At 45.1% G+C, this 13167-nt stretch overlaps 1 protein-coding gene across 1 annotated transcript in view; it reads left to right on the forward strand.

Moving 5' to 3' along the window:
* TMEM132C (transmembrane protein 132C) overlaps positions 1-13167 on the forward strand; it is a 309285-nt gene that overhangs the window by 248351 nt on the left and 47767 nt on the right. Inside the window, exon 4 of the mRNA XM_063144326.1 lies at positions 6247-6433. Coding sequence (XP_063000396.1) covers positions 6247-6433 — 187 coding nt within the window. The remainder of the gene's footprint in view (positions 1-6246; positions 6434-13167) is intronic.

Consider the following 13167-nt stretch of genomic DNA (forward strand, 5'->3'; position numbering starts at 1 on the left):
TTGTTTACTATCCCAAAATTTACACAAATTCATTCTCAGGAAACCTCACAAGTTTCTCCTGAGACATATGCCATGCTGGAAAATATATGCAGGGGGGAAATCAAATGGAATGGGGATCAATATGCAAAATGTTACACACTGACATAGATGATGTACATTTATTTTATATACAATCTTTATATACCGCTCCCCATTGAAAAATTCGGAGCGGTGTACAAGATAAAATAAAATAAAAACAGAATAAAACACTTTAAAATAGATTTTAAAAGAAGCAAAATGTACAGGGAACCGTAGCTGGTCATTAAGGAAAGACTTCCTGGAATAATGACATTTTCAGGAGGCGCTGAAAGGAATACAAAGTTGGCACCTGCCTGACCTCCAGAGGCAGGGATTTCCATAGGAGGGGGGCCACCACACTGAAGGCTCTTCTCCTGGCGGGCTCCAATCGGAGGATGGGTTTACATGGAACCACCAGGAGCATGCTCTCGGATGACCTCAGTGACTGGGCAGTTTGGTAGGGGAGAAGGCGGTCTCTCAGGTATCCTGGTCCCAAGTTGTTTAGGGCTTGTACATTGTCGTGAAGTCTCTAGCAGAAATATTTACGCACTTTTCCGCATAACAGAGCTGGGGGGAATCAAATCCGTCTCTGAATGGAAGCTGTAATGAACGACACCACACAACCACGGAACACACACTGGACGGATTTCACAAAATTCGGACAGTCTTACGTGGGCCCATCTTTCAGGTCCATCCCTTCCAATAGATAGACACACATTATTGCTTTTCAACTGTTTTGCAACCGGTGAACATTTTACTTTTTTGCATTTCAAGATGGCTTTATAGAGCATCGGCACAGAGTTAGGTTCTGAATGCAGCGTGCCTCGCACAGACTAGATTATAGCATTCTAAGTCAATTGTACCTTCTTTCCTGGAATTCTGAGATTGAAACACATCTTCAAGCACTTTTGTGTTTAAAATACCATTCCCAAGGGCAAATAACAATAACATGGAAATTGCTTTTCTGAGGTGTTTTGAGTGTGTGCATTTTTTTTAGTTCTTCTTAGAATAGCCTAGATTTCTTAGTAACGTTATTTGCTTAGCTTGGAAAACAAAATTGGCAAGATTTCTGCCCGCCACGGAAAAGGGCCCTTGAAATACAGTAAGCTCTCAATATAGCTTATACCAGTGTCTGCTCCAGTCTTTTGAGTACCTTTTCTAAGACACCCACAATGTCCCTCTCCCTCACTGAGTCTACCTTCTCACCAAGATTGTCATAAGAAAAGCCCTGCTGGATTAGATCAATCTATCTACTAGTCTATCTAGTCCAGCACCCTGTCCTCACAGTGGCCAAACAGCTGTCAAACATGGACCCACAAACAGGACAACAGCTCCCTCCTACCCATGTTCCCCAGCAACTGCTGTATATAGCCTTTCTGTCTCTGATTCTGGAGGTAGCATATAGCCATCAGGCCTAGAAGCTATTGAACACATTCTCCTCCAGGAATTTCCTCACCCCCTTTTAAAGTCATTTAAATTGGCTTTGAAATTGGTTACCAGCAGCTATTTCTCCTGCTTCTCTTTTATATAACTTTGCCCCATGCTTTTGTGTCCTTAAGTGACATAACAGCTATGTCTTGGAAGAAGTATCCCCCTCCAATTAACAGAAAAAGGGAATGCCTGTTTTAATATATTTTATAAGCATTTGGTTTGTTTTTTTAAAAAAATGCCCAATTAATCAGGAGCAATATTTTAGTCAACATAAACATGAATTTAACTGAATAATCAATAACACATCCCAGCCCCTGGGCTAAAGTCGTATAGACGCTTACCTGGGAGCAAATCTCCATTGAACTCAACTGCACTTATTTCTCTGTAGACTTGTCTAGGAATTAGCCATGAGCGGGTTTCAATTTGTCTGACTTTTTATGCAAATGAACAAATTGGCACCTGCCAAATGAATGAGCAAATTGAAAAGGAGTGGTACACTGAAATCCACAGTTTCCTGAAATTAGCGCTGTAGTTCTCCCCTCAAAAAGTAATGTGATTTTTTTAAAAAAATAAATAAATGAATATCATGGGAAAGAAAAGTGCACATAAAATGAATTCAGTTATGACAATAATGCATAGAAAAGCATGATCACAGGGAAAATGCCTTGGAAGATGAAGAAGAAGAAGAAGAAGAAGAAGAAGAAGAAGAAGAAGAAGAAGAAGAAGAAGAAGAAGAAGAAGAAGAAGAAGAGGAGGAGGAGGAGGAGGAGGAGGAGGAGGAGGAGGAGGAGGAGGAGGAGGAGGAGGAGGAGGAGAAGGGAGGAGGAGGAGGGAGGAGGAAGAGGGGAGGAGGAGGAGGAGGGAGGAGGAGGAGAAGGAAGGACGAGGAGAAGGAAGGAGGAGGAGGAGGAGAAGGAAGGACGAGGAGAAGGAAGGAGGAGGAGGAGGAGGAGGGAGGAGGAGGAGGAGGAGAGAGGAGGAGGAGGAGGAAGGAAGGAAGGAAGGAGGAGGAGGAGGACAAGGACGAGGACGAGGACGAGGGTACACAAAAATGTGTACCAAAATGCATATATTAAGAGAAGTTCACCCTGGAAATGCATATGTGTTTTTGTGTGTGGTGTTTTACAAACAAAACTCATACATTTATGCAGCATTTGGTCAAACTGAAGCTACAGTCAGAAAAATGAGGGCCTAAAATTGACAGATTGTCCCATCCCTAAGAAATAGCTTTATGTGGTGCCGAGTGGGACTATATCTTACAAGTGCCAAGAAAGAGGGTAACAATAGGAGCTAACGTCTGATATGGAGGTGGGGTGATCAAAAGCCCAGCTCCTCTTGCCTCACAGGGAATGCAAGCTGAAGGTTGCTGTCTCCAAAATCGGATGTCTTTCCCCACCCTTCCCATTGTTTGGTGCGAGGGTTGTTAACTCCAGTCCATGCCCAATATTATACAATTCCACACAGCTGCTAGTCTGCCCAAGCCAAATTCCGAGTAAGATGAAATTACAGCACTTTAGCCAATTTCTCCAAGGGTAGAGTTCATTTCGGGATCTTATTTCACTTCGTTCTGGAAGCTTATGTCGATGTCTGAAATCGCTGCTGTGAAACTGCCGAGAGCCAGCGTGTTGTAATGGGTAGAATGCCGGAGTTGGAACAGGGAGATCTGGCAGTCGTCAAACTGGTTTGGGAAGAGAAAGAGCTTTGGGCTTGGTTAGAGCAACTGCAGCTGTCCTTGGGAGCTCTCCTAGGTCCTGAAGTAGCTAAGTGAGTAACCACCTGTAAAACAGCTTTCTTCCACTTTCTGCTGCTGCTGGATGTCAGTTTCTGGTACCCACAACATGCAGCATCCCATATGCAACAGAATATGACATTAATAAAATATGCCCCACTGGATGTACACAGTCAGATTGCTGTGGTTTTGTGCAAACTTCTGCATAAAACAGGCAATCAAAAAACAAGGGAGAGAGAGACATAATTACCGAAAGATTATGACTTCCAACAATCATGTTAGTCTGTTGCAGAAAAACTGACGAAGAGACCTTAAGCAACTTAAAGACTAACACATTTATTAATGCGTAAACTCACATGGACTAAATTCCACACCATCAGATATGTGGAGTTTTATCTTAGGTTGTCAGATGTATGTAGATATACTCTTGAGTGTAGAGGGGTTGGGGGTTGGAGAAAATGTAAAAAGGTAGGGTTAAGTGGCAATGAAGTGCAACCCCCCCCCAAAAAAAAACCCTCTACTCCCTATATAAAAATAGTCAGCAAACAAAGGCAACATCTGTTTAAAAACAACTTTGAACTATCAACCAGACCTAAAGATAGATCTGGGGCTGATTAAAACTCATGCTGCTAAATGCCTGGGAGTAGAGAAAAGTCTTGACTGGTGCTGAAAAGATAGCAATGTTGGTGCCCGACGGGCCTCATCGGGGAGATCATTCCATAATTGGGGGGCCACCACTGAGAAGGCCTTCTCTCTGGTTGCATTACAATAACAGCAATCAATGTGGAAGGCAGAGAGCCCTGACTAGTGGTGGTTGGCTAGGGTACGCGGGTGTGCCGTGCCCGTGTAACTGTATAAACAGTTACCCCTTGCAGAATAATAATAATAATAATAATAATAATAATAATAATAATATAGCTATTATTATTATTATTATTATTATATTTATTTGTATCCCGCCTTTTGCCCAATGCTGGGCCTCAAGGCGGCCTTACACAGTTTTAAATATACATGGGGGGGAGGGAAAAACAAACCATAAACATTTAAAATACACAACAAAATTATAAGACATTAACATAGATGGAGGGCCAGACTATTCTCCAAAGGCCTGCTGGAACAAAAAAGTTTTAGCCTGCTTCCGAAAGCCCATCAAGGAGGGAGCCAGCCTAGCTTCCCTGGGAAGAGAGTTCCAGAGCACCAGAGCAGCCACCGAGAAGGCCCTCTCCCATGTTCCCACCAAGCGCGCCTGTGAAGAAGGTGGGACTGAAAGAAGGGCCTCTCCAGAAGATCTCAAAGCACAGGCAGGCTCATAAGGGAGAATGCGTTCTTTCAAATAACCTGGACCCGAACCATATAGGGCTTAATGTTAGCAGAACCACCTCCATTTTTAACAGGAAACTGTAAAATCTCCATTGCACACCAAGCAAAATGTCATAATGCCCTGTATGAGAATGTCTCCTTGTGTGCGTCCTTGCATCCTTGATTACTAATATAAACAAGAGTCCTGGCTCCAGCTGTCTGTGTCGAAGTTAACTCTCTATAACTTACTGTCAGGCCAAAGGTGTTATTTACAGGACTGTTTAGCATAATTAGCTATGCCTCAGTGTTATGTTCTGATTGGTTAATGCTGCTACTGGGCCCTGCCCCTTGAAAGCTTTAATACTGTACCATATTCCCTATGTCTTTTGTCTGATTGCTCCCTTTGAAGAGACCAGGCCTTGATTACTAATCAATAAAGCGCTTTTGAACCCTCTGTCGCTGGAATGGTGGAGTCGTGCTTAAGGGCTGTTTGGATCTCATCCTTGGGTGAAAAGAACATTGATCTAACATTAATGTGGATGGAACAGATGGGTGCATGGGCACAGGAGAAAGTGATGTGGAACATAAACAGATGTATTCTTTCTTCCCAGTTTGCAGCTGTACTGGGTGATCTCAAGTGAATCCAAGTCCTGTTTCGATAATGCCCAATGACCTTACAGAAATGGAAACTTTTAAAATAAAAATCAACAACAACCAGATACCTTCCCTGAGAACTCCTGAAGAGGCATGTTTTCCTTAGCTGTAGCCTCTCTGCGAAGCTTTAAAGCCTTTAAACTGTTGCTATTGCCGGTGGAGGCTAATGCCGTTTTGCTTTCGGTGTCAGCAGAGAGAGAATTCCACATCGGGTGAATACTAAACAGCAAGCTGACTTCTCACCGGAACAAAGAGGTGCCTGGGAAGGGAGAGAGAGAAGCTGTGTGTGTGTGTGTATTGAAAAATCTGCTTACGTGTTTTATTGCTGTGTTCTAAGAAGTTAGAGGAAATAGAGTATAGACAAATTAAGAGGGGGAGAAAAGCATTAGCAGTGGAAATGATAGTCAATGACAAAAGATGTTCAAATAGCCATTGTATCTGTGGCAGGGGGGTGGGTTTAACAGGAAGCAGAGACCTCTCTTTCCTTTAACCAGGAGGGTGAAGCAAAATGTTCCAGACTGTCAGTGAGAATGGTTAGCTTTACATTGGAGGCATTTCACCCATGAGCAGCAAAGTTAAGCAGCAGCGCTTTCTAATATCTGAAGATCAACCATCTGTCCGGACATGCAGAGGAGGGCTTGTGGGTCCTATTTTGTTCGGGGTTTTTTACTCCAAGATCTACCAACCAGAGCCTGGTGCAAAGACATACACTTGCGAACCCAGACATTTGTTTCAAGTGGGTTGTGCAAGCACACACACACACACACACACACACACACACACACTTCAGAGGTCGATTCGGCTTGGGGAGCCTTAGAATTGCCCCAGTCCACTTTGGATTCGGATCCGAATCTGAAATGGGTAGGCTGAATGGGCCAGGAAATTTTGTCACCCACCCCCTCACAGAAATACCTTCGCAGAAATACCACCCCTGCCCCATTTTCAACCACCTGCCCAGTGAATCTGAGCTGAAACTTCAAACATTTGAACTTGCACCTCAGTCTTACTTCGGAAACTTTGTTTAGCATCCTATCCAACCTGTTCTACTTTTCTTCTCCCCGCGCCTCCCCTTCCAGGAGTAACAGCAACATGTTCAGTGAGGTTGTGCGGCTGAACTTCGAAATTGCCAGCTTCAGCAGTCTTTCGGGCACACAGCCGATCACGTGGCAGGTGGAATACCCCCGAAAGAGGACGACAGACACAGCCCTCTCTGAGATCTTCATTTGCCAGAAAGACCTTGTGGGAATCGTGCCACTGGCCATGGTAAGAATAGGATTTTAAATTGGCTTTTATTCTTACATACCAATATTGCAGTGGCTTTAGCAGGGACACTGCTTTTCATTTATTTATTTATTTTGTTGTTGTTTATTCGTTCAGTCGTTTCCAACTCTTTGTGACTTCATGGACCAGCCCCATGCCAGAGCTTTGTCGGCTGTCGCCACCCCTAGCTCCCCCAAGGTCAAGTCTGTCACCTCCAGAATATCATCCCTCTATCTTGCCCTTGGTCGGCCCCTCTTCCTTTTGCCTTCCACTTTCCCTAGCTTCAGCCTCTTCTCCAGGGTATCCTGTCTTCTCATTATGTGGCCAAAGTACGTCACTTTTGCCTTTAATACCATTCCCTCAAGTGAGCAGTCTGGCTTTATTTCCTGGAGTATGGACTGGTTTGATCTTCTTGCAGTCCAAGGCATTCTCAGAATTTGTGATTTGACGCAGCTAGCTCAAAGCCGAAAGGACAGCTAGCGGCCGACGGTGCTGGTGGTGAACGATGAATCCGATGTTCTAAAGATCAACACACCATAGGAACCTGGAATGTAAGATCTATGAGCCAGGGCAAATTGGATGTGGTTATTGGCGAGATTAGATTAAATATAGATTTATTTATTGCTTTTATTTATTTATTTTAAAAAATGCCTCTAGTCCATAAGAACATAAGCCCGAGTTAGAATGAATACATAGAATGAGCTAACCCTATTCAGTGCTAATCATGAGCCCATGGAAAGTCAATGTGACTTGGCCAGAAATAAAATAAAACCAGACTTCAGACTGTCAGTGGGACGCTTCTGAAAAATATGCTTTGAAATTCCTTAGCTCTGAGTGCATCTCTTTTTCTGCCCTGCCTAGTGACAAGGCTTGGCACGGCCCATAATGCAGCATGCAGGTGGATAAGGTGCCAATGGGTGTTTTTTAAAAAATTGCTTTGCTAGCAGGAATTGACTAGATAAAGGGAATGTTCACTGCTTTCTCTTCGCTAGCGCCACAGCTCCAGCCGGGCTCCTTTTTATTTCTTCTCCATTTGAACGTTAATCTCCTGCCTAGCTGATTACCTGGCAATTCCCTTGTTGAGAATTGCAGAGAGAGAGAGAGAGAGAGAGTCAAAGGGAAAGTTTGATGCTGCCATCTGCTAAGAAGTCAAAATTGCTCCCTGCATTCAGCAAAACTAAGTAGCACCACTTCTGAATTAAAAACTAGGTCCTCATATTTTTGTACCAAGCATGTCCCTTTCAGTCAGATTGGGATATTAGCAACTTCACAGATGCTGTAGAACGAAGGGTTAGATTCCTGACAGGTACAGTGAACCTCTCTCTCTTCAACTGAAAAAAAGAAGAAGAAGAACATCTCCGAACCTCAGGGATAAACATTTCAGCTTAAGCTAGTGCCACGCTTCATGGGTCCCCTACAAGGAGTCCTCAATGCTCCCCTTCCTATTTTGGAGGGGAACTTCCCTCCTGGACATAGCCTTACCTGGCAGCAATGTTGGATGGCTGTGTGCTGCCGTTCTAAATGTGGTATAGGGTCTTCGGACATCCAACACAGCATAAAAGCACAACAGCCCAGCTGGATCAGATCAAGGGTCTATCTACTGAGGCATTTTGTTCACACAGTGGCCAGACAGAGACCCACGAGAAACCCACAAGCAGGACATGAACACAACAGCACCCTCCCACCCAAGTTCCTCAGAAACTAGTGCCCCTTGGCATACTGCCTCTGATACTGGAGGTAGCATAAAGCCATCAGGCCTAGTAAGCATTGATAGCTTTCTCCTCCATGGATTTGTCTAATTCCCTTTCAAAGCCATTCAAGTTGGTGACCATCACTACATCTCGAGTTAGACAATTCCTTACTGCTGTGTAAGTACTTCCTTTTATCTCCCACCCATCAGCTTCATGGGATGACCCCACTGGGTTCTAGTCTTATGAGAAAGAGAGAGAGAGAGAGAGAGAGAGAGAGAGAGAGAGAGAGAGAGCAATGTCTCCCTGTTCAGTTTCTCCAAACCATGCAGAGTTTTGCACCCCAGTAAGTGTGGTCCCACCATAGATGTGTAGAAGGGCAGTATAAGGACATTGTGATGAATTATCATAGAATTATAGAATAGCAGAGTTGGAAGGGGCCTACAAGGCCATCGAGTCCGACCCCCTGCTCAATGCAGGAATCCACCCTAAAGCATCCCTGACAGGTGGTTGTCCAGCTGCCTCTTGAAGGCCTCTAGTGTGGGAGAGAACACAACCTCCCTAGGTAACTGATTCCATTGTCGTACTGCTCTAACAGTCAGGAAGTTTTTCCTGATGTCCAGCTGGAATCTGGTTTCCTGTAACTTCAGCCCGTTATTCCGTGTCCTGCACTCTGGGTGGATCGAGAAGAGATCCTGGCCCTCCTCTGTGTGACAACCTTTTAAGTCTTTGAAGAGTGCTTTCATGTCTCCCCTCCATCTTCTCTTCTCCAGGCTAAACATGCCCAGTTCTTTCAGTCTCTCTTCATAGGGCTTTGTTTCCAGACCCCTGATCATCCCGGTTGCCCTCCTCTGAACATGATGGCTTCCACCAGGAGCTCTTCACAATGCCCCCACAATGATGTTATGCTACATAGTTCTAGAAACTGAGAGTACATTTAAAATGGTGGCTCGACCACCTGCCACTTGTCAGAGAGGTCTCAGGCAAGCATCAGCTTGGGATGCATGTCAGGCGGCCCACGTCTGTCCAAGGACACCATGGGTGCAATCCATTTTAGCCTCCTAAACGAGTGGAGAAACCCATTGTGATTGTAAAGATGGCTGTGGGAACTCCTGGTAGTCAGAGACCTTGGGCCACGGTTTTGTTGCATCCAAAACCAGTTTGGGATTGGCCGGTGTCTGAAGGAAGCCCAAGAAGGCATCAGGATATTCAGCTCAGTACCAGGATATCTGAATGACCACCTCCTCCTGCATGAACATGCCTCAACCGACATGCTCCATCTGAGCCCCTGTGATGTGTCCCACCTCCTGGAGAGGAGACGTTGATGGGGACCCGAGACAGGGCTTTGTGTGTTGTGGCACCCTGGTTGTGGTACTTCCTTCCCAGAGAAGTTAGGTTGCCTCCCTCCTTATTGGCCATTAGACAGCTGGTGAAATCTATACTGTTCCATTGATCTTTTACTGATTAAAGCCACTCTTTCATTTTAGAAGGTTCCCCTCTTTTTATCGTCACCTATTTTATCTCTTCTGTTTTAGTTCTCTTCAGAATGGTTGTCTTTTATTGTGCTTAGAGCTTTGGTTGTAATTGCCTCATATTTATATTCCGCATAAAAGAAATGAATATTACAACAGCACCGACCAGGCCTTTGATAAAAAACCAGCGACGACGGCCATTAGAATGCCTCGGCTTTTTTGTCCTCCAGCGCCTTAGTTCCGTTTCTGTTGACAACTTGCGTGGAAATCTTGGCTGCCACAGCCAGAGCCTCCACCCTGGTGAGAAATGCTCCCTCGCCTCGCCTTCTCTTCTCTCTGATCTGGCAGGCGACGGCAGCAACTGCGGGCCCATATGGTGGCCGCGCCACTTGGCAGCGGCCGTTATCAGAAAGCGTCGCTCTTCATGCCGTTCGCGCATGGCGGCATCTGGGCTGGGAGCTGTCTGGCTGGAGCTGGAGGCCAGCCGGTTCTGAAGTTTCTCCAAGATCTTCTGCTCACGCTGCCACGGCAGCTGTAAAGTTGCCTGCAGGGGCTCTGTCGGCTGAGCTGGCTTATGGAATCGCTTGTCTTTTCCGATACGAAGCGAGGCTTAAGTATCACTTTACCTCTTGGTTGTCAAGCTGTGGCTTAGAAGAAGCGCCACGCAAAAATCCTGCTGGAGAACGATCAAAGTGAAGAACTTTAGGGAAGAGCTCAGTCACCAGTTTCAGTATGCCATCCTGAAAACAGAACAAAGCCTCACACCATTTGTGTGTAATAAGCTAAACACCTTCCAACTCCTCTCTTTCTCTTCCATTGAATGTGCTTCCGAGATGTCACAGAATGTGCACAAACATTCCAACTTCAATGAAGGGAAGGGAAGGGAAGGGATGGAGTAGTTGTGGGAATGGTCTAGTAGTCTAATATTTATTTATTTATTTATTTATTTATTTATTACATTTTTATACCGCCCAATAGCCAAAGCTCTCTGGGCGGTTCACAAAAATTAAAACCGTCATAAAAACAACCAACAAGTTAAAAACACAAATACAAAATACAATATAAAAAACACAACCAGGATAAAACCACGCAGCAGAAATTGATATAAGATTAAAATACAGAGTTAAAACAGTATAATTTAAATTTAAGTTAAAATTAAGTGTTTAAATACCGAGAGAATAAAAAGGTCTTCAGCTGGCGACGAAAGGAGTACAGTGTAGGCGCCAGGCGGACCTCTCTGGGGAGCTCGTTCCACAGCCGGGGTGCCACAGCGGAGAAATAGTCATTGTCGGCCTTCTCCTCCAGGAATTTTTCTGATCCCCTTTTAAAGCCATCCAAATTGTTGTCCATCACTACATCTTGTAGTGTTCACACAAACATGCTACAGTATGTAATTATGCTAACTCCAGTATCCGAGACAGTAAGTCTGGATGCACCTGATGCTGGGGAACATGGGTGGGAGGGTGCTGTTGCACCATGTCTTGCTTGGTTGGTCCCTGGTCGATGGCTGGTTGGCCACTGTGTGAACAAAGTGCTGGACTAGATGGACCCTTGGTCTGATCCAGCAGGGCTCTTCTGATGGACTGAGCTCCTAGAAGATGCTGAGCACCCTTGCATAAAAGGTACACCCAGAGATGCTGGGAAGCATGGCAAAAGGAGCCCCCCTGCTCTTTTCCACACTTCCCCCCCTACCACTTCTGCTAAATATTTATTGCAAGCCATTGAGCGCAGCGAACAAATCTCCATAAAGACACGTGAGACAAACATTCGCGGTGATGAGAATTTGTCTAGTTAATGAATTGTAAACTGAAAAGCTGAGAGAGGCAAAACATGTGTCAGATGACAAAGTGAAGTTGGAACGCTGTTCAGATGGGCACATGCATACAGCTATACGGACATATAAAGTCCAAGGGAATTTGACGTCCTGCCTTTCACTCATTGCAATCCACTAGGGAGTTAGATTTTACTTTTCATCCCAGCCAGTAGAACAGGGGTGACCAACTTCCGGAAGCCCAGGGCCCACTTTTGACCCTGAGATCCTGCCGCATTCCACCACCACCATCACCACCGCCATCCCACCAAAGAAAGAAAAGACCTGAAATTGCCTGTTTGGTACCAAAATTTGTTGGCAATCCCTCCCCACCTCCGTCACAACAATCCTCATGGTGATCACCCCTCTAGGAGAAGCAGGACACCGTTATGTGTTCACCACAGCCCCTACAGGGAAGAGTGGGCAGAGCTCCCAGGTTAGCCCACAGGCTGTGGGTCAACAGAACCTTTCGATTCCCCCTGCAAAAAAAGAATGCATTAGCGACTAAATCTCCCTGCCCAAGCTGTCACGCCGCGGTGGTCAGCATCCGTAATGGCACGCTGGAGAGAGCGGGAAGGTTGGCAAATGAAATGGAAAGGAATGGATTGGCAGCATTAATTTTAATCTGAGGCCGCTACAAGCCTGGCTTCCCTCCCGCCTCCCCTCCCCACTTGATCAACGTTGATTGTCCTTCGGCAAGGATTTGTTACCTCCCCAAACAATAATAAATGCTCTTACATTGCAATTTATTACACTTGTAAGCCTTCCGAAATCCTCTATTAGTGAAAAATGGTTACATTGCAGTTCGGGGGAGATGACGTCTATTGAATACTGAACATCACCATTGGCATTTTTAGGTGTGTTGCTCCTCCGTCATCCTCGTAGATTGCAACAAAACGGGGGGGTTGCTATGTTTGGTAGCAACACCGCTCGAATTCAGAAGAACGTTTTTTCTTTTCTTTTGTTTGAATCAGTTTAGGACGGGTTTCCCTTATGCAGCAAAATGAAGTCATAGGAAGCTGCGATGCTAGACCCCAATGGGGTCATCCCATAAAGCTGATTGGTAGGAGATTCAGGACAGATAAACAGAAGTACAGAGTTGGAACTGCAGAATCTGTTGGAATTTGTTACCAGATGTAGTCCCGGCCACCAATTTGGATGGCTTTATAAGGGGGTTAGACAAATTCCAAGAGGAGAAGGCTATCAATGGCTACTAGTCCTGATGGCTAAGTTCAATGTCCAGTATCAGAGGCAGTATGTCTATATCAGTTGGTGGGGAACGTGGGATGGAGGATTCTACTACACTCATGTCCTGCTTGTGGGTTTTTCTTGGGCAGCTGTTCGATCACTGTGTGAACAGAATGCTGGACTAGATGGACCCTTTGTCTGATCCATCATGGCTCTCCTTAAAGAACTGTATTGCTTGAGACTACATCACTTTTGAATGCTTACCTATCTCTTCTTTTTTAAACCTCCTTGGAAATGGAAAATAAGACGTTCAAGGGCAGAAATTCTACCCAGCTCTTTCTGCTAGTTTTCTTTTTAGAGCAAGGTGTAGGGTGACCCTATGAAAAGGAGGACAGGGCTCCTGTATCTTTAAGTGTTGTATTGAAAAAGGAATCTCAGCAAGAGAGCCAGTATGGTGTAGTGGCTAGGGTCTCAGACTGGGAGTCAGGAGATCTGGGTTCTAGTCCCACTTGGCCATAGAAACCCACTGGGTGACTTTGGGCCAGTCACAGACTCTCAGGCCAACCCACCTAACAGGGT

Source organism: Elgaria multicarinata, chromosome 18, assembly GCF_023053635.1.
Source record: "Elgaria multicarinata webbii isolate HBS135686 ecotype San Diego chromosome 18, rElgMul1.1.pri, whole genome shotgun sequence".
Classification (NCBI taxonomy): domain Eukaryota; kingdom Metazoa; phylum Chordata; class Lepidosauria; order Squamata; family Anguidae; genus Elgaria; species Elgaria multicarinata.